Source organism: Accipiter gentilis, chromosome 5 (assembly GCF_929443795.1).
Source record: "Accipiter gentilis chromosome 5, bAccGen1.1, whole genome shotgun sequence".
Lineage (NCBI taxonomy): Eukaryota > Metazoa > Chordata > Aves > Accipitriformes > Accipitridae > Astur > Astur gentilis.
The window spans coordinates 7,586,935-7,607,131 of record NC_064884.1 but is presented as its reverse complement, the minus strand read 5'-3'; the positions used below and the strand labels follow the sequence as shown (position 1 = coordinate 7,607,131).

At 53.1% G+C, this 20,197-nt stretch overlaps 1 protein-coding gene across 2 annotated transcripts; it reads right to left on the bottom strand.

Moving 5' to 3' along the window:
- Window positions 1-11,141: 11,141 nt before the first annotated feature.
- On the bottom strand, window positions 11,142-20,179 carry BUD13 (BUD13 homolog). Of its 2 annotated transcripts, XM_049799723.1 has the most exons (11): window positions 19,939-20,179; window positions 19,524-19,617; window positions 17,826-17,910; window positions 17,591-17,648; window positions 15,872-16,860; window positions 15,113-15,420; window positions 14,644-14,752; window positions 14,008-14,146; window positions 13,491-13,675; window positions 13,022-13,103; window positions 11,142-12,651 (listed from the first exon to the last, which is right to left on the bottom strand). In XM_049799723.1, exons 1-11 carry the CDS (start codon window positions 20,064-20,066, stop codon window positions 12,558-12,560), a joined length of 2,271 nt encoding a protein of 756 aa, XP_049655680.1. In that variant the 5' UTR covers window positions 20,067-20,179; the 3' UTR covers window positions 11,142-12,557. The 2 variants fall into 2 exon arrangements, with proteins under 2 accessions (XP_049655680.1, XP_049655681.1); XM_049799724.1 differs by lacking the exon at window positions 19,939-20,179 and having other exon boundaries at window positions 19,508-19,587.
- Window positions 20,180-20,197: the final 18 nt, after the last annotated feature.

Sequence of the window (20,197 nt, the reverse complement as noted above, 5' to 3'; positions counted from 1 at the left end):
TGCCTGCAACTTCTTAATCCTTGAGATGCTGTTGAATAGATTAACGCGTCGACTTTGATCTGTACATTTAGATGGAAACATAAATATTGCCAGCACTTATCCTCCTGGCGCTCCAGTCAGTACCTGCTGCAGGGCCAGCATGCCGAGGGGTGCTTCCTGGCCGTGCCCGCCCCACCACGCAGAGCCCCCGCCGGTTCCACAGGGGCTTTTTGTCACCCCCTCTCCTTGGGCAGCCCCTTTTGGGCTACTCCTTGTCCCCCGGCTTGACCGCTGCTTGCAGGATTGTTCTTGTGTGGGAGGGGGTGGCCACCGCTGGGGAGCATGTGAAGGAGCAGGATCTGGGCGGTAATCCCATCTATCCTCCCTGCACGCTCGGCTGATCGCGTCAGCCTTCCCCGCCACCTCTCAGCCCGGCTCTTGGAGCAAATCCCGCTCGCATTGAGCTGTCAAGAGCGGCTACGAGCATGCATGGCAGATGCTTCCCTCTGCTCTGCAGTCTGGGGCTGCATCCCTGCTCCTAGGGACTGGGACCTGTCACCACCCACTTCGGTCCCTCCATCCTGCAGCCGTGGCGTGGGTAGAGCAGACAGCTGCCCCATACCATGAGCACGGGCTGAGCATCACCGACGCAGCCCCAGGAAAAGCCTCGGGAAGGGACTGGCTGCGATGGGGAAGGTCAGCTCTGCCATGAGCTGCTCCTGGTCCCCACCACTGCACCCCATGAACCATTGCTTTTAAAATTTGTCTGCTTCCTCTGTGACCTCCCTTCCCTCCGCTCTCCCCACCACCTGCACTGCAGCAGCCCAAGGACCACAGAGATGCCAGCGGTCATCAGCCCTGGGCGATTTTTCCACTTGCAGGTCCTTCACATCTTTGCCCTTTTGCTGGGCCAACATCTCACTCTGGCTCCAGCCACTGCACTAGAAAGCCTCCTGTGAGGGACACTAGCACGTGACAGGCCCTATTTTTATTTGTTGCAAGTCCCCAGGAGGAGGCAGGGGCGAGCAGCGGGCTGAAGGTCCCAGGCAGCACCAAGGCAAGAGCAGAGGCAGAGAAGGTCTGTGGCAAACAGCTTCCAGCAGCAGGTGATCGGTGTTCAGACAATATCCCCAGAAATGTCAGGCTAGCAGGACGAGATGGGGAATAACCCTGACATTTTATTTAGCGGAAATTAGGATGGTCCTGCCAACATTTTAATTCTGGTCTAAAAGCACGGGCTCGGCTGGAGAGTGCTGGGGGACTTTTGTTCGCACGGCACAGGTGGAGATACCATCAGCAAATGGATGCGTGGGACGCACGTCCCGGGTGCAGGATGTGCCGCCAGGACCATTCCCACGTGTGGCACTGCCACCCACAGCCACACAGGACATGGCCCGCTGCGGTGCTGCGGTGGTGCAAGCCAAGCACCTGCTCCTGAAACAGTAAGCAGAAATCAACGTTCTGGGTAATTTTATGATGCAGAAACATGCAGCATAATTCCATTTTCAGCAAGGGAAACAAATGAATCACCGCTTGCTCCCCTCTCCTTTTTTCCCCCCCTTCCCACCGTCATTTGATACCGCTCCATGTGGCAACATCAAACGATCTTTGAATATCTGAGCTCCCATAAAATATTTATTTTATAACGCAAGGAAGGAAATTGGTCGCTTCCAAGCCATGTAAACATATGCCTTCTAACAGCTGGATCCCTGGCAGCGCTTGCCAAGCAAGGAAGCGGCTGCACAGCTGTCACATTCCCAGGTATCGGAAACACTCGGCGGCCCAGCAGCACTAGGGCAGGGGAGGACCAGGGGCTCTAGCCCCACGCAACAGAGATGCTCCAGCCCCGTGCTGCCCCGGTGCCTTGGCCGGGCAGCATCGGCAGGGAAGCCCTGCCCCAACGGTTGCCGACGGAGCGCCGCTCGCCCCAGCAATGGCAGCTGCCTTTGCCCTGCCCTCCCCTGCTCTGCAGAAGGGTGGGCAATGGGGGTGGGCTGAAGCCCCCAGAAGAGCAAGGGGAGCACGAGGGCCTGCCCTCCCCCCGGCCAAGGCAGTGCGGCCTCTGGCCAACTGGAGATTAATTGAGGACTGCCATTAAAATGTCACCGAGAAAATTATTAAGTTAAGGTAAACCACTTCCACGCGTCAAAAGCAAAGGCAATCAGTCCCAGGCATGTCCCCCTAGGAAATTATATGGAGTAATTAATCAAAAAGCTAATGAGAAATGTGTTTTCTTTCCCAGCCTAACACCACATCATATTCTTATTAGCCAAGGTTATTACAATAGTAATCATGCATGCTCCGAGTTCAGATTGGGTTTTTTTGCTCCACTGCCACCAATTTAGAAAGCCATTAATGGAAAAGATAAACCCCGATACACAAACCAGGCCTTTGTGTTTATTCACCTGGTGTGTGATAATCGCCACACACGACCTGCACCCCGCCAACATATTTTCACCGTCACCCAATTATGGGCCACCCCTGCCCACCGCCACGGGCACCGCCGGCCCCGGCAGACCTGCAGGATCCCTCCCGCAGAGGCACAAACCAGGGAGCTGCTGGGGTGAGGCTGCTAGCTCGCCGGATCTCTCCCAGCCCTTTCCCAGGATGGAAATAAACACCCAAACTTCAGCAGACAGGCTCAGTGCACACAGAGACAGGGAACTGCATGGTTTGCAAGTGCTCGGTGGTCCTGGCAGCAGCTCGGCGGAGGCACTGGGTGCTCACCCCTAGACAAATCTGGCCCATTTATTTAGACGCCTGGAAGCGGGACTCCAGTTCTTCCGTAAATCTGGCTCTAAGTGGGTAATTTGCTCCGTGTGATGGGTTCCCCCTCCACCCACCTCAGAGAGCAGCCATCTGCCAATCTTTCCAGCCCTAAAGTGCACAGTCAGCAGCCCGGCAAAGGGAAAACATCTCTGCTTGATATTCAGCATTAAATAATTCAGCCCCCTACAGAGAGACCGGGGAGAAGAATGAGTCTGACAAAAAATATAAAGATTTCCTATGCCGTGTTAAAAATGCATTGACCTGATTAGCTCACTGGAGGGATGCTGAGCCATGGTGGAGCAGAACAGGGAAACCCAGTCTCGCAGTGACAGCAGAGTGGAGAGGACCGCAGCGGGGCAAGCCAAACTCTCCAGCATACAGGAACACCTTCTCTTCTTTTGTGTTTTCTTGCAAAATCTATTTTTCTCGCTTGCACGTAGGCGGTGCATGGGAGGTTGCACTGTAGAAGGGCATTCCCTTGTCCGGGAGACATCTCGCACCCTCCCTTCACAGCTCCGCTGGCCACCTCCCTCAGGGCTTCGTGTGCAAGAGCCGAAGGGCCGGAGCGCCGCTCCTGCCCACTCCAGGGGACCACGCTGCTGATGACGGCAGACGCTCTGCCCCGAGCAGCCCAGCTCTGAGCCTCCCTGCACAGCTTCCCCTCCACCTCCCCTGCCTGTGACACCGTTTAGGAAGCCGGCGTGATCTCTCCAGGATGTTTGGCAGCTCCGGCTTTGATGCGTGGATTAATGAGAACTGACACCGCTGGAGCAAAGCCTTCAGAAGCCCAAAGGCAGGGCCCGGGGCAAGACTGGAGGGGACGACACTCTCTGCTCGCTCCCTTTGATCGCTCCGTGCTCAGTTTCGCCTCCCAGCAGCGGGGCGAGATGGCGGCATGGGGCCGGAACCTGCGGCTTTGCAGGGCGTTAGCGGAGGAAGTCAAGTTGCCCAGGGCTGGCTGGCTTCAGTGCCATGGCCTCGCTGAGAGCCCTGGCCAGTCCCGCCAGGCACCATCACTGGGGCTGGCTTTGCGAAGGCACCCTGGCATGTCAGCCCAGGCAAACAGCACTGTCCTTGTGAGAGGCAGGACTCGGGGCACTGCAGGAGCCCAGGCTGAAGCCACCCAACGCCGCTTCCACGCTCGCAGCTAGCTCCCTCCTCCTTGCTGCCTAACCGTGGCACTGGTGAAGGTCGCTGCTGCTCACCTGCAGCGCTGGAGCGGCACCGGCTGAGAAAGGGCTGCAGCGTCCCCTCGTCCTCTGCCCACTGCCTGGGATGGGGCTCTTCTCCTCTGGGCGGGAGCCCTCGTGGCATAGCACTTGAGCAAGGCTGGATTTGGCCAACAACCCGGCGCAGCACGCTTGCTCGCTCTGCACAGTGCTAGCCTGGCTCTGCTTGCAGCGGAGCCGGGGCTGCAGTGCACCTGGAGAGAAAACAACAACCGCCACCACCCAGCAAAACATCCCAAAGGGGAGCCGATGCCATATAATAAAGTCCCTCCTAATCTGTGAACTGAATAACCTCTAGGCATAATACTCCCTGCCATCTCAAGAGGCACCCAAGGAGCACAGCCAGGGGTGAAGAGCTCTGCTCTATTTATGCTGAGCAGGACGAAGAAGGTTGCAGCGTGAGAAGCAGCCAAGAGCCTCTAATCTCCCCCTGCAGTGGGAGTCCCTTCTGCCAGCACCCACTCCCTGGGGCTCTCCGCAGCCCCCAGTCGACATCCTTGTCAGAAAGCGGTCCCCTGGGGCTGTGGCAGGGACTGCAGCGGGGTGGGAGCCCCTGCACCCACCACCCGAAGTGCTGGCACCACAGAAGCAGTGGGTGGGCACAGCCCCAGGGTGCCCACTGTGCTCAGCAACCAGGGCCCCTCTCTACATTAAGCCCTTTAAGAAGAAATCTATTAGCCTGTAATTACATGCAGGCTAGAACACTACAATTTTATTACGGCTATAAAGCACTCCACAATTATAATCTGTAATTTCTGCTGTAGGGTGTTTACTGTTAGAGCAACACCTGATTTACAGCACTGCACCAGCCTGGTCCCCAAGCAGGCAGAGGGTCCTGGCCACACGCTGCTCTCTACCCCTGCTGCCAGCATCTCCCAGAGCAGCAAAGGCTGCCGGGAGTGGGGCTGTGGGCTTCGCACCACCCCAAGATCCCAGCCGGCGAGACAAGGCAGGGGCCTGAAGCGAGACAAGGCAGTGGACACAGCGGGGAGGTGGTAAAGCAGACCTTGGCAGGGGCTGGAGCAGCTCTCACTCCCCCCAGGCAACACTTGAAGGTCAGCCTTGCTCCTTTCAGACCTGCAATCCTCGGCCCCAAAGCCCTGGCCCTGCCTCTGAGGGGACCAGGCTGCGGGCAGCCGTGGAGGACAAGTCCTCGTCGCTGTCCTTGCTTCCTCCACTTGAATGGGAGCCCAAGCTGGAGGGCTGTGGCATTGGGCTGTCTTGGCTGAAGTTGTAACTTCTGAAGTTTCTCCAAAATGAATATGGATGCACATCTGCCCCTGCTTAGGTGTAACAAATTGTTAGAGATTGTGTAAATTATCCCAAAACCATGTCCACTGCTGACATCCCAACTACCCTGGGCATGGACTGGTGGTGGCCCAGAGCTGCCGGGGGATCTTTCATTGCCTGGAAGAAAGAAATACTGCAGACTTAATTTTTCATCAGTATTGTGCTGATAAAAGTCCTCTGCAGCCTCCTTCTCTTGGAGAGGACGAGCGGCCATTCTCCAGGAGGCAGAGGCCGCCCCCACAACCCCTCTCTGTGCACAGGGACATGACACTGTCTCCAGAGGGTAGCAGCAGGGCCTGGGGGACTGCAGGGAAACTGAGGCACGGGAAACTTCCCATGCCCCATGTGCACAGCGGAGCAGCGCCCAAACCGTGAGCCCGATTACTCGGTCCCTTGCTCTAACCACCAGATAACACATCTAAAATGTGTTTATTTCCATACAGGCTGCTTTTTAATTTGATTATTTATCTCCCGTTTAGCCTTTGACAGATCAAAGGCTCAGCGGAGGGGAAGCAGAGCTGGGCTGCGCATGAAAATGAGCCTTGATACATAATTAATTAACATAAAACAGTTTCATTAGGAGATGGTGTTACACGGCTGTTTGTCTTAAAAATTTAAGCTGTGTAAAGAGCAGAGGGGAAACACATCTCCCCACCGGGGCGGCTAGGGAGCCCCGACCCTGGCATTGCCCGTGCCAGCCCTGGTGCTGCTGGTGGCCAGGGTGGCTGTCCCAGCCTTGCACCAGCTCCTGGCTCTTCCCCGGGGATGGGCCAGAGTGCAGCCCCCTCTTCCTTAATTGCATACAATGTCTCCTACCTTTGATTATTAATCTGTTTTTAATTCTATTAAGAGATGGCCAGGAGAAAGAGTATCAATTTTAGATTAACAAGGTTATTAGCACTTAATTATGTGAGGTGTCTTTGTAATTGAAAAGGAAAAGAGGAAGCGCCATAAATATCCTCAGCCCCTGAGCTCCTGGGGGTTTGCGGGTGGCTCTTTATTCACAAGGCTGTGGAACCATAAATATTAAATATCTTGTGAAAAAAATTACAAGGCAGAGAGAGGATGCCCTCTGGATATTCCGGCGCCGAATGTTCTTGCATTTACAAATATTCATTAACTGGGATCTGCAAAGTTATTTCCACCCAGACTCGGCGAATGAGCAAGAGAGAGAGAGAGAGGTTATTTAAAAAAATAGAGTCTAGAGTAAATATTATTAGTAATTTTTATCTCTGCATGTCCCTAATTATTCCATAATTAGGGAAAGTGCACATATGCATATACAATCACTAACCTGTCAGTCTCGGGGATTTTCGTTCCCGGCCCCGCTGCAGGACAGAGGCACCGGGGAAAGCGTTTTTCCCCTAAACCAAAACAGGAGTGCCAGCACCCCGGGGGAACCCACCAGAGCACCCCCCCCCCGCGTTCCCCACTGAAAGCCCAGGACAATTTACGCAGCCATCGTGCTCTGCCAAGCACCCACGACTTGGAGTCGCTGCCAGTTAGAGAAAAATTAAAGTGACAAATCTCGGGCTCTTTTTAATTAAAAAATAATAGGAGAGCTCAGCAGGAAACTGGTACAATAACATGTCACTTGCCAGAATCCACTTTGCTGGAGCTATTAAAAAAAACACAGCCAAGAGCCAGGTAGTTGGGAGAAGCTGCGTTCATCCCCACCAGGACAGTGGTTAGCAGGACAGCCGCAGGACAGCCATTTGCCATCCCCCTCCGAGGGTTGTCTCCCTGGCCAGCCCCACCAGCACCCACCACCACGGGCAAAGCCTCCCAGCAGTGGGCAGGGGTCCTGGGGGGCAGACAGTGTCACACACCAGGAATTAAGCTCTTAAATCGTAACTAAACACATTACCAATGAGCTCATCAACAAAAATCTAATTATTATGTGTGAGGCCAAGCTTAATTGCTTGTCCTTGACACGAATAATGCACAACGTAAGCCTATTAGCCAGTGTAAGCCTATTATTATTATTATCGTGCTCACTGTCAAAAGTATAAAAGTAAAACAGTTGAACAGGGGGAAAAAATAATGTTGTGCAATTAGCAGCAAAATGCCAGACAAATAAGCTCATTAATTGTTCGAGGGAGCAAGCTCTGCCACTCGTTAGCAAGTGCCCATCTGGGGGGCTGGTCAGGGGTGACGGGCACCAGGAGGGACAGGCAGACAGCGGCAGGACCACAGGGCTGCCCCACAGCATCCCTGGCTGTGGCCACCCCAGCAGCATGGTTTCTCCAAAAAGGAGGAAACTGGCTCCAATATCAGCTTTTCTACAAAGTAACGCAGTTTAAAGTCAGGACCTGGACTCAAAGTCCAAGCTCGGTGCCGGCAGCCACAGCACGCAGGTGGCATCTCTCTCCCATGGTCCGAAACCAGGCACCAGCCCACGCCGACCCTCAACCTCCCCCCAAACACCACTCGTCTCCTTCGCATCGTTTGCTAATTAAATCCTACTAATGAGAAAATCAGGATGCAGGAGCTGAGCAACGCTGCCTCCTGCGTATGCACTCCTCCCGGACTTATCACTAGTCACAGGATGTTTACAATAATTTTTAATTTGCGCAATTATTAATCATTTTTCTATCTGCCTAATTTGCATAATAATTACTCTGCTCAGTGTTTGCCATGACTGTGAATGACAGTGTTTTAAATTAAATTAAGATTTTCTTTCCTTTTTTTTTTTTTGGGTAAAGCTAATCAAAGCTGCCACTCGATGCCAAGACCGGGGCTGCTGCCCTTCCAGAAACACTAATAAAGAGATCCGCTTCTCAGCATCACTCACTTTATCTCCCTTGCTCCTCTCATCCCGGAGGATCCCGCAGCATTTTCCAATTGCTCTGCTGCCAGAACCGCTCAGACACAGCCACATCAGAGAGGAGAACCGCAGCGATGAGGGACGCAGACCAAGGGTACTGGGACAAACCCACCTGCCTGCTCCCCAGCCAGCACACGGGCATGGGCACAGGACTGGGGAGGGTGTGAGGGACAGGTGTTTGCTCAGACCTCAGGCTATACTCTGACCTTGTCTGTGCCCAGGGGGGACAGAGCACAGCCCTGAAACACCCTGCGCCAGGCACCCCTGGAGCACCCCTGCCATGCATTCCCAGGCCTGGGCAGAGTGGGGGCACCCCTCTGTTCCCCAGGCACCACACGGCCTCCCGCCCCCTGTATGGCTACGGAGGCCAGGCAAAGGGAGACAGCTTTGCCTCAAGCCTTCAGAAGGCTGATTAACAAATAAGGAGGTGGTGATAGCTTAAAGAAAAAAAACCCTAAAACATAAGAAGTGTGGTAGGCTTGCTATTCAAGGACTGTTTAGATTATGTGTACTCAAGGTAAAGCTTATCTACTTTAAGATTCTGCTTACAATAGAGGATGCTTAAGGAGTGTTTGGATAATAGTCAAGGCACCAGATAACGGACATTTCAGAGTCACAGACTTGTTAATTAAGGACATACATCCTCCTTCCACAACAAGGGGTTGGCAAGAGAAACAAAAGTAGGGGTATTCTTCCCCAAACGACCACCCAAGATCCCCGAAGACCAGCAGCGACCCCCAGCCCAGGCAAAGAAGACTCTAGGATGACTGCTCAAGAGAACAACAGGTCGTGCTTGCTCAACATAATGAATATGCAATAGTTAGGTAGAACATATGTATTAGATCACTTGGTGTTTTAACTGCAGTGTGTAAGTATCAACTGAAAACCTCAGGAGGTGTGCCTGATTTGTGGCAATCTTCCACCTTGCACCCTGTGCAGAATAAAGGAATGTCTCCTCTCTAAACATACTTCGTGTGTTTTGGGAATTACTTTCTGATCAGGTAACAACAGCGCCCATCCTCACCACCCTCTTGCTCTCTCCCCTGATGTGCGAGCCTTCAGCAAGTTGCAGGCAGCTTCACACCTCTCACCACCAAACTCAGATGTGCTTTGCAGAACAGTAGTCAAGGAGTCACACTTGAAGTGAACACCCTACAAGCCAGGTCCTGGCCTCTTTCACAAGAGACACAAGCAGAGCTGCTCTGTATTTACAAATGGTGCATGCTGGCTGCTCCTTTGTAGCCACTGAGAGCTACAGGGGAAAAGCATTCACACTTCTGTACTGTCCCATCTTAATGTTCCCTCAGAGCCACTTCCTACTGTCCTCTCTTCCTCCAAACCAAGCTGCCACCACTGCCAGACTGCCTGCTCCAGGGCAGGACCAGGCTCTCTGGCTCACAGGCAGCTGGCACTTAAACCACTCATCAAGTGCTTGTGCTCCCTCAAACAGCTTGGTTTGCAAGCCATGTTGGGGAGCCTGCACCCCCCACAGCATGTACCAACCCCAGCGAGACCCTGGTTTCTCCAGCAGCCACAGCCAGAGCTCTGCAGGGAGCTGCAGTGGCAGCACCTTGAGCATGGTGGCAACAGCAGGCTCTCGGCAAGGCACCAACACATCTGCAGGTCCTTCTCAGGCTAATGCTGCTCCCAGTGTCTTGGCAGACAGGCTTGATCCATCAGCAGAGGGAAAGAGGCAGCTCTCCTGTGCCCTCTGAAGCTTAAGTGCCATTTTAGATCCCACATTTTATTAGTCCAATTACATCTAGATCAGCCATCCTAATATTTGCTGATTTGCACCAAGGCAACAATATAGAAAGACACATGTTAAAACTGCATCATCTAAGCTCTCCCATACTCCTACTGTGCACAGATATACATACCTTAAGAAGAAAATATCTGGTAACAAACAAGTAATAGATGCATTCTATAAATTCAGCATTGTAATGAGCACTGATATGAGGTCCCTATGGTAGTACCTCTACCTAGTATCTTAAAACTGCAGCCTTCAAAGTAAGTTGCAAGAGCAGAAGTTTATGCTGTTTTCAGGTACTAGAATAATTTTGTATTAGTACCAGCATTAACATGGCTTTGCCTTCCTAAGTAGCAGCTTATAATCCCAACTGTCACATGAGCTAGCCAGCTGCCATCTTCTGTTGCTCTGTAAGGGAAGCACACTCTCACCCAAGCAGGGTGGGCAGGAAGGCACAAGCATCTAACCAGGGCAACAATCCTTCATACTAAGGTGAATTCAGTAATTCCACAGTCCTCTTTTTATGACTCCAGAAACACTCAGATAAGCAAGAGCAAAAATGAACGTCTGTCAAATGTAACTCCACTCTTAAAGGCTGCAGCTGCCTCAAGTTACAGGAAAAAAAGAAAAAAAATAGGACCTTAGTGATAGAAGGGGAAAGTACAACTGGAAAACATGCAGGACTGAAGAGCAGGTTTTCAGTATGCTGCAGGAAGCAGCTCTGAACTCTCACTGCTGCCTTACACAATTGCCTTGCACTCCCAAATCATCTTCCTACCCAACCCGCTGCAACAAGGCCCATGCAAGCAAAGCCTTCCTGACACTGCCTTTGTGCCCACAAAAGAAATGAGCCCTGCTCAAGGGTGGTTTTCCTCAATTTGGCTGTTACAGTAAAAAAAAAAACACAGCACTCTCCCACAAGATCTACAAGCAGTGCTTCGTTCTCCACTCCTCTCCCGGCCTCAGTCACTGGCTGTGAGCAGCAGTCCACGGTTTATGCACTTGCAAGCAGCAATGGGAAGGTATCTGTCCCCAAAGCATGCAGTGAAGCTTAACCAACTACCCCGAAATACAGGCGGGACTGTCAGCCCAGCTAGGGTCCAGCAAGTTCCCACTTTCAGCCTGGATAGCTCCCAGCAGACTTTGATAAAGACATTAGCAAAGCACAATTTGTTTGGCAGAGGTAGCCACAGACAGCGGTGGCTGCAGCAGACATTATATTCAGTTCTTTCACCAGCAGGCTGACAATTATTTACCCTCCTTTTCCCTGCCTTGGACAAAACACCACCACACAAAATCAAGTAAAAAAAGAAAGCTGTTATTTACAAGTGTACACACAGATTACAGGACTGCTAGAAACCTAACACAGTGAATAAAAAAACAGGGAGGGAAGTCCCAAGACTCTCCCACTCCAGAGAAGACTTTGTCCCTGCACTTTGCACCCACAGCCCTCCTAGTGCTTGAGAATCACTGCACAGAGCAGTTCTGATGTCTGGCCCCCTGACCACTACTGAAGACAAGGCATCTCCATGGAAACTGCTGGCTGCATTTAAGACACACTCCCTGGGACATAGACAGGAACAACTGTATTTATTTCCAGAAGTGCTTTCTCACAAGCAGGGATTAAGGAAGCTCTCTGCCTGGCCTCCACCTCCAAGCCTGACAAATCTGACCACGAGAGGGGTTACGCTTCACGCTGAAGCTAGCCCCCAGGCAGCAGCACGAGGGAAGCACCAAGCTATCAGCACCACTGTCTGGTGTGAAGTCGGGGGAGGTGGGGTGAAACAATAGTTAGAGGAAGCAATTTAAACACCCTCCATATGTTTATTTCCATAAGAAATTGACCCCTAAAGAGTTTCAGGGGCTCCTGAAGATTTTGCTGCCAAATGCAGCATTGGGTTCATCTCTGAACCTCTCATAGGAGGGAGCCAGAGGGCTACACAGCAAGCAGCTTCCTACTCAGACAGGGCTATGAGAAGCTGAGTTTTACTGACTTCACTGCAAGTTGGTGACTCCGTGAACTCTAGAGGGCCCGATAACTACACTAACTTAACAGAAGCCTTTTGGGTGCACTGGGAAGGATGTGGGGCAGATCTGACAGCCCAGAGGCAAACCAGCTCACAGTACTAACTAGTTTTAGGGTATAGTTGCTCCCTGGCACAACTTGAGCACAACTGAAACTGCAACAGAGTTCTGGAACAGACTGACCTACCGGATGAGGTTAACTCCAGGGACCAAGCGTTCAGTATACTTTCACCATGAAGAAAAACCTGAGATTTAGGACAGCTGAAGACTTACAAACCGCCCTCAGAGGACAAAGCATTTGGCATAAAAACAATTAAGCATATCATTTCTACGGTTTGTTAGAAGACAAAAAAGGGACCAGAAACCAATGTCTGCAGCACCTTACAGGAGAGCGCCAGAGAGCTGAGGTAGTCTGGCAGGCAGCGGCCACCACACCTGTCCGCCACACTCAGCCACTGCCCTGCTCCAAATAACACCACTGCAGTTCTCTGCGCTCGTCCACTCTGGCTGCTGGAAAAATCCTCTTTTGGCAGCTCTCCTCTAAATTCAGCCTTGCGTCTCAGAGGATGGTCTGCTGGGATGCTGAATGCCGAGGATAGGGCTTGGCCCAGGCAGAGTGAGCCATTCCACACAGCTCTGGCAGTAGCTGAGCCTCTGGAGCACTGCTTTGCACAGTTCTTCATCTTGCCTACATGTCCTCAACACTCCACTTGTACGCGAGCTCCTGAACTGCCTTCTTGTTGGCGATCCTGGCAAAGCGCTGCTGCTCGAATCCATTGGACCTACAGAGCAATACCAAGAAGACCATGGGCTGCTGCACAGAAGCTTTTCTGAAGCAATGAAACTTTTTAGAGACATTACGAGTTTTCCACTACTTTTGCTCTGGCTCAGTTTCTGCCTCAATCTGTGGTTAGCAACAGCTAGCATCTCTGCAGCTATTCACACCCTTGCTGACAGCACCAGCCTTGCTCCCCTCTGTCCCAAACAAGCACATATTCATCACCCACTGGTAACTTAACACTTTTAACCTTACTAATGCTAACAATCTCATTCATCTGATAACTGGAAATCTTTACACTGTGAACTCTTTGAAGCAAAAGCTCATGCATTTTTACTGTTATTCAAACACAGCATTGTATCAGGAACATGTACCTGTCTACACCATCCCAGCGATGCCCAGGCCATATATTAAATCTGTTGAGTGGAGGCGCTGGTCCATTGTACCTAGGTTTTTCTAGAAAGAAAAAGAGCGATACAGCCATTTACTCCTTTGGTGTAATCACGCGGTCACATCATCATCAACCCAAGAGCTCTATACAGGCATAGCGCACAGGCTGCTTAACAGCCAACTACAGCTCGCAGAGGAAACTTCCAAAGAGAGACTTAATCAAACTGGAGTCTGCTGACATTTAAGTCGCTGGATACTGCTCTCTAAGCTAACAAACAATAGTCACCGTTGCTAGTAACAAGTCAGTAATAGCAAATACTGCTACTACATGAACTCCAGACAAGGAGCCCTTTAGGACTAAGCTGCTCTGGCAGTTCTTAGGCTTTAACAGCACCTCCATTTCTACGCTCCTAGAGCCCTAAACCATACACCAACATAAGTGAACATCCAAACCTTTCTTTTCTTTGTTCTCTTTGGCCTTCCTTTTTTTGATGAAGTCAGCCATGGGGTCTCCTTCTCTCTCTTGTTCCCGCAGCATTCGATCCAGATCCTGGTCATCAATATAACGAGCCAATGGCTTCTGCATCTCTTTTATAGCATCTTCCACATTCTGCTGCTGTTGCCTCCCCTGCGCTAGCCTGAAAAACCCCACAAAGTTTCACTCCAAACCCATGCAATCGTTTACTGCGACTTGCACAATTTGCAGGACCGATCACAGTCCTGAACTTCCACTCCATGCGCAAGCATTCCCAATGCACATCCAGCAACAGAGGGAATAACGGAGGGGGAATCCAAGACATGTGGGACATGTGCTGTCTTGGTCCCAGGCTCAAACTCAGAACAAAGTGACATGCCACCAACACCACCACTGGAAGCAGTATCAAAGGTGGGCTAAAAAGCAGGGAGTGGTGAGTCCTAAGCTGTAGCATGAGGCCCAAAGACCATGCTAGGGAGCTCTAGAGAACCTTACCCCTTTCCCCATTTGGCATATTGCTCGTCTCTCTCAGACTTTGCTTCAGCTTTCTGCCTCTGCTCCAGCCGCTCCTGCACGAGGTCCCTCTTGCGGCCTGACTTGTCTCGGAAGACAGTCTCGGAGTGTCGGGATTCCTCTGGAGGGGACAGATGCCTCAAGTCATGCATTTGGGAATGTTCTGCTGTCGCCAGACAATTCAATGACTAACTGTAACTCATTTCAATGTTTTTTTTCCTTTTACTTGTTCTAGCCTCTGAAAGAGCTTATCATCCAAAGTCAGGCAGGATCACAGCTCTTGCTTTTAGCTGCTGCCCCACACAGCCACACTCGTGTCCTGAGCTCTTAGAGTATCAGACTGCTCCTTCAGACTTGCAGATGGGGCAGACAGAAAAGACGACACTTGCTCTCCCTATGGTCTCACTGGCATTGCTTTGAAATCACCATTTATAAATCTCTTCTTTCAGAGGCTCAGCGACCCTACGCAAGGAATCCATCAGCATGTCTAGATGCTGCTCCACAGGGATGCTATCCCTCAGCACCCTAACACCAGGGCCTGATACAGCATCAGCAGACAGCTGAACACAGAGAAACAGAAAGCGAGCTGGTGCTCATGCAGTGTTTTTACACCCCTACCTTCCAAGTGCTTGTTATTTCTCTCATGCCTCCTGAGCTCTTGCTGTTCCCTCCGCAGCACATCAGCTGACACCAAGCCAGCTTTGACCCCAGATAACATCACGTTTGCCTATCAATCAGACAAAAACCACGTTACTGCTAGCCAAGAGCTGTCCAGCAATCCAGAGGTGTAGCAAGGGGAAGGCCCAAAATCAAGAGAGACACGTCAGCAGAAACAGTCATGTTACAAAGCCACTTTGCTGGCACCCTCGAGAACAACTTCCCCAGACCTCCAGAAATAGAGAGGACTGAGGCAGAGCTCCTCTCTCACACCTACGTCATGCCTCTTATTGCATGCAGAGGGCCTGGCACAGCTGCGTATGTGAGGTATATGAAACTTCTGCTCCACAATTTGTAAGTCATTGCATTTTTACAGTTTTCTACCAATAGGAAGTAATGTACAGCTTAAATGGAAAGATAAACCGCTTACCTTCTTGGGAGATCCCTTAGCATCACGGTGGTGATGAGGTGAGAGGTCAGGGGGACTCCTTAAACTGCGCTGATCCTCGCTGGCTGGCAGAGTCCGTCGTGGAGGAGATAAATCAGAGTCTGAAGATTTGCTTTGATTCTGTTTGAGAGGACCATGCTTAGGGGAATCACTGTGTACACAGCCTAGCCTGTGGTCTGCATCAGAGGCGTTCCGGGTAGCCCTCCATGGAGATGGAGACTCAGAGTCATGCCTTGGGCATCTCTGAGGCGAGGGCACCTGCCTAAGCTTTTCTGTGGCTGGAGAAGCACCTGCAGTAAAGACATATTCTAACTAAAAATCACAGATTTAGACAGAATTAGTCCCACAAAAGGACTAAACATGGTGGTGCATAAGGTCATCTTCTAGAAAAATCAAGACCTAAGAGACAACAAACTATAAGGAAAGACAAGGATATGACAAGAGTCTGAATTTTCCTTCTGAACGTGTACTGCCCGCAGACAGGGTTTAACCTCGATTTTCCTTTCAGACATGTTTAAGCCTTAGCCAGCTAACTCCTAAGTTAATTCTAGTCCAGCTGATACAAGAATTGGATTACAAGAACTAGCTGTACCAACAGAAATGAGAACCTATCCACTACCCTTCCATGCTCGCAGACTAGTAACTCCATGCCACTCACCGCTCAGGAGCGTGCAAACAGGATGACAGAGTGGGCAGTCAGCAAAGCACAGAACAGACAGAACAAACTCTTAGCACACTCACGTTTTGTTCGGCTCTGCTTTTTCAGACCAGGTGACCCAGTCCTCTTTCTCCGAGGCGGTGACAAATCTGGGTCAGAATCATACCTCTTCTTCCGTGGAGGGGATAGATCTGGAGTAGCCTGACGCTTCTGACGTGATGAGGACTTGTCAGGGACACCATGCCTGAGCTGAGATCGCCCTCCTTGGACTCCCACTGACTGTGACTTGTCTATGATTTTGCAGCCCTTTTTCCCCATTGCTGAACTGACTCTCTTTGGAGAAAGGTCCGGGGAGTCGTGACGCTGTCGCCTGGGAGGTGACAGGTCCGGGGAGTCGTGACGCTGTCGCCTGGGAGGTGACAGGTCCGGGGAGTCGTGACGCTGTCGCCTGGGAGGTGACAGGTCCGGGGAGTCGTGACGCTGTCGCCTGGGAGGTGACAGGTCCGGGGAGTCGTGACGCTGTCGCCTGGGAGGTGACAGGTCCGGGGAGTCGTGACGCTGTCGCCTGGGAGGTGACAGGTCCGGGGAGTCGTGACGCTGTCGCCTGGGAGGTGACAGGTCCGGGGAGTCGTGACGCTGTCGCCTGGGAGGTGACAGGTCCGGGGAGTCGTGACGCTGTCGCCTGGGAGGTGACAGGTCCGGGGAGTCGTGACGCTTCCGTCTTGGGGGAGACTGGTCCGGGGAGTCGTGACGCTTCCGTCTTGGGGGAGACTGGTCCGGGGAGCCATTGTGCTTCCTTCTTGGGGGTGAGAGGTCCAGGGAGTCATGGCGCTGTCGCCTGGAAGGTGACAGGTCTGGGGAGTCATGGCGCTTCCTTCTTGGTGGCGAGAGGTCTGGAGAGTCATGGCGGTGTCGCCTGGGAGGCAAGAGATTGGCGGAATTGTTTCTCTCTCGCCTGGGAGGGGACAGATCCAGGGAGTCATGGCGCTGTTGCCCTGGAGGCGATTTGTCTGGGGAGTCATGTTGCAGTCTCCATGGTGGAAAGCTGTCTGGGGAGTCGTGGCGCTGTCGCCTGGGAGGAAAGGAGAAAGGAAAAATGAGAGTTACATTTTTGTTTTGTTTTACTGTCTCCAGACTGGAAACAAAAAACAAGTAGGACCTGTAAAGCTAGCAGTAGGGGTCAAGGATGAAAACAGCTTTCTGAATGCAAATTCATACTTGGTTCTGCACCTCCATGTAGTGACCTGCATCATTGAGCTGCAGACTTCCCAAAGGAGATCCCAGAAACCCTCAAAGGCAACCTGGATCACAAGAAAGCTGTAATTTTAAAGTCTCTTTAAAGACTCTTTAAAAGTCTCTAGGGACCTTTGCAACACTCAGGCTATGAAAACTATTTTGTGCCCTTGTATAACCATCTTCTCACAAGGAAACCCCATCACGCTCTCTCAGAGAGCGTGGATGCTGTGCAACCACGGAACACCCCACAGATGCTTTCAGAAAAGAGGCATGTTGTAACACCACCATCCTCACCACATTCCAGATCTATAGCAAGTTATCATCCACGTTTCTCTGACACTGTCAGAGGATTGCAGGACAGCTGTTCCACATACTGTGCAGAAACCTAGACAGCATGCTGTCTGCCAGTTCTGCCCCCAGCAGAAGTTATTCAACAGCGGAAAAGGAATCCCCACGTATGCCGCTTCTCATATTTCACAGCAAAGAACTTAAACTGCAGCACAAGACAGGTGATAGCAGAAAACAAGAGTTAACCGACAGAAGAGTTTCTAGTTGGAGCTCCATACCTCACAGTAGATTTCGCAGGTACTGAAATATCTGAACTTTGTGAGTCTTCGTTCTGGTCTAAAGAAAAAATAATCAGAAACTCACCATCATTAGGGTTTTCCACAGTTCATGATCTCTTCAGCATTTCAAGGATTTTTTATTTTTTTTTAAGCTAGTAATGTTTTTAACTAGCAGCATCACTTTTTAGAGCAGTTAAAACATTCAGGGAGAGAAGGTGGGAAGGTCTGGTCTCACCGCCTAAAAGTTTCCATTTTGTATTTGTTCGGAATTCCTCCATGAGCTTCACTTCATCTGGACGCTCATCAATAAATTCTGCCACCTGAAGATAAAACACCAGAGTAAACAACATGGCTTTTAAAAAAGAAAGGGGAGGGGGGGGGGGCAAAGAAAGAGAGGGAGGGAGGGAGGGGAGGGGGGGGGGGCAAAGAAAGAGAGGGAGGGAGGGAGGGGAGGGAGGGGGGGGCAAAGAAAGAGAGGGAGGGAGGGAGGGGAGGGAGGGGGGGCAAAGAAAGAGAGGGAGGGAGGGAGGGGAGGGGGGGGGGGCAAAGAGGGGGGGCAAAGAGGGAGGGGGAGGGGGGGCAAAGAGGGAGGGGGAGGGGGGGCAAAGAGGGAGGGGGAGGGGGGGCAAAGAGGGAGGGGGAGGGGGGGCAAAGAGGGAGGGGGAGGGGGGGCAAAGAGGGAGGGGGAGGGGGGGCAAAGAGGGAGGGGGAGGGGGGGCAAAGAGGGAGGGAGGGGGGGCAAAGAGGGAGGGGGAGGGGGGGCAAAGAGGGAGGGGGAGGGGGGGCAAAGAGGGAGGGGGAGGGGGGGCAAAGAGGGAGGGGGAGGGGGGCAAAGAGGGAGGGGGAGGGGGGCAAAGAGGGAGGGGGAGGGGGGCAAAGAGGGAGGGGGAGGGGGGCAAAGAGGGAGGGGGAGGGGGGCAAAGAGGGAGGGGGAGGGGGGCAAAGAGGGAGGGGGAGGGGGCAAAGAGGGAGGGGGAGGGGGCAAAGAGGGAGGGGGAGGGGGCAAAGAGGGAGGGGGAGGGGGCAAAGAGGGAGGGGGAGGGGGGCAAAGAGGGAGGGGGAGGGGGGCAAAGAGGGAGGGGGAGGGGGGCAAAGAGGGAGGGGGAGGGGGGCAAAGAGGGAGGGGGAGGGGGGCAAAGAGGGAGGGAGGGGGGCAAAGAGGGAGGGAGGGGGGCAAAGAGGGAGGGAGGGGGGCAAAGAGGGAGGGAGGGGGGCAAAGAGGGAGGGAGGGGGGCAAAGAGGGAGGGAGGGGGGCAAAGAGGGAGGGAGGGGGGCAAAGAGGGAGGGAGGGGGGCAAAGAGGGAGGGAGGGGGGCAAAGAGGGAGGGAGGGAGGAAGGAAAGAAAAGAGGGAGGGAGGGAGGAAGGAAAGAAAAGAGGGAGGGAGGGAGGAAGGAAAGAAAAGAGGGAGGGAGGGAGGGATTTCTACCCTCCAACACAAATGATTAAACATAATTGCACTGATCAACAGCTGATATGTGACCATCACTTAGCTGCCTTCCTACAGGCAGATCTCAGAACAACTTTCTAGAGCCATCGCCTTCACTGTTCATCTCTTCGCTGCCGAGATTTCCAGCCCGTGCCACAAGCCACACTGCAGCAGTCAGCAGGCTCCAACAATCGCACAGGTACATTCTGCCTTGCCTCCAGCAGCTGCTTGAAAGCCGTGAGAACCGCTGCACTGGGCCCACCATGTGGCTTTGGCACTTGCAAAAATGCAAACTCTTAAAGAGGCTACTGTTATCTGCAGGGAGCTAATTCAACCCCCTTGTGCCTAGTCCAGGGAAAACTCACCCCTCCCTACTGCAGACCCTACCCAAAGAGGAGGCAGTGAGAAAGGGCTTGGCAAGCACTTCCTAAAGAGACACACGAGGTGGACCACAAGGAGAACGGATTTAGTTTGCGAAACTGTATTTGACCTAATTCCCCGCTCACCACGGGCATATCCCCTTCGTCCTCCTCCTCCTCCTCCTTCTCCTGGACAGCGGCGATGCTATTCCAGCTGACGTCGTCGTCCACGATCCGCATCCTGGGAGCGGGGAGAGGGGCCCTGCCGTCAGGCCACTGCCAAGGAAGGGACCACCCGACTGCTGCCAGCCGGCCCGCAGCTGGGGTCGGGAATGGGGGGGGGGATTTCTGGCCGGGGCGGGGGGGGGGGGGGGGGGGGGGGGGGGCTGGCAGAGTCCTGGCCCCACGGGACGAGGATAAGGGGCTCGGGGTCGCGAGGAGCTCCCCGCCCGAGGCCAGCACAGACGGGCAGCGGGGAGGGCCGGGCCTGGCCTGGCCGGGCCTGCCGCCGAAGGCCGCGGCTGGCGCAGACCGCGGCCTCCCCTTTTTCCTCGCAACTCACCCGCCTCTGCCGGCGCCGCCCGGCGGCTTCTTCTTGCGGCGGCGGCGGGGCTGGACGGCTTCTGCGGCGGCCGGCCCGCTCAAGTAGCGCCGCAGGTACTCGGCCTTGGAAAGCCCCGGCGCCGCCATCTTACCGCCAGCCGGAAGGGACGGCGCGCGCGGAGGGACACGCGGCAGCAGCGGCTGGCGAGGGGGGCGGAGACGAGCCGGGCGGGGGCCGGGCCGGGGGCGGAGCCAGCAGCAGCAGCCTCACACCGTGC

Bases quoted from the DNA above. Each gene is read 5' to 3' on its own strand.
- BUD13 (XM_049799723.1), bottom strand. From the start codon at position 20,066: ATGGCGGCGCCGGGGCTTTCCAAGGCCGAGTACCTGCGGCGCTACTTG. The intron at 14,147-14,643 runs GTAGGGGTGTAA...TGTCCCCTCCAG, and splicing joins AAATAACAAGCACTTGGAAG to AGGAATCCCGACACTCCGAG. The intron at 13,676-14,007 runs GTAAGGTTCTCT...GGGGTTTTTCAG, and splicing joins TATGCCAAATGGGGAAAGGG to GCTAGCGCAGGGGAGGCAAC.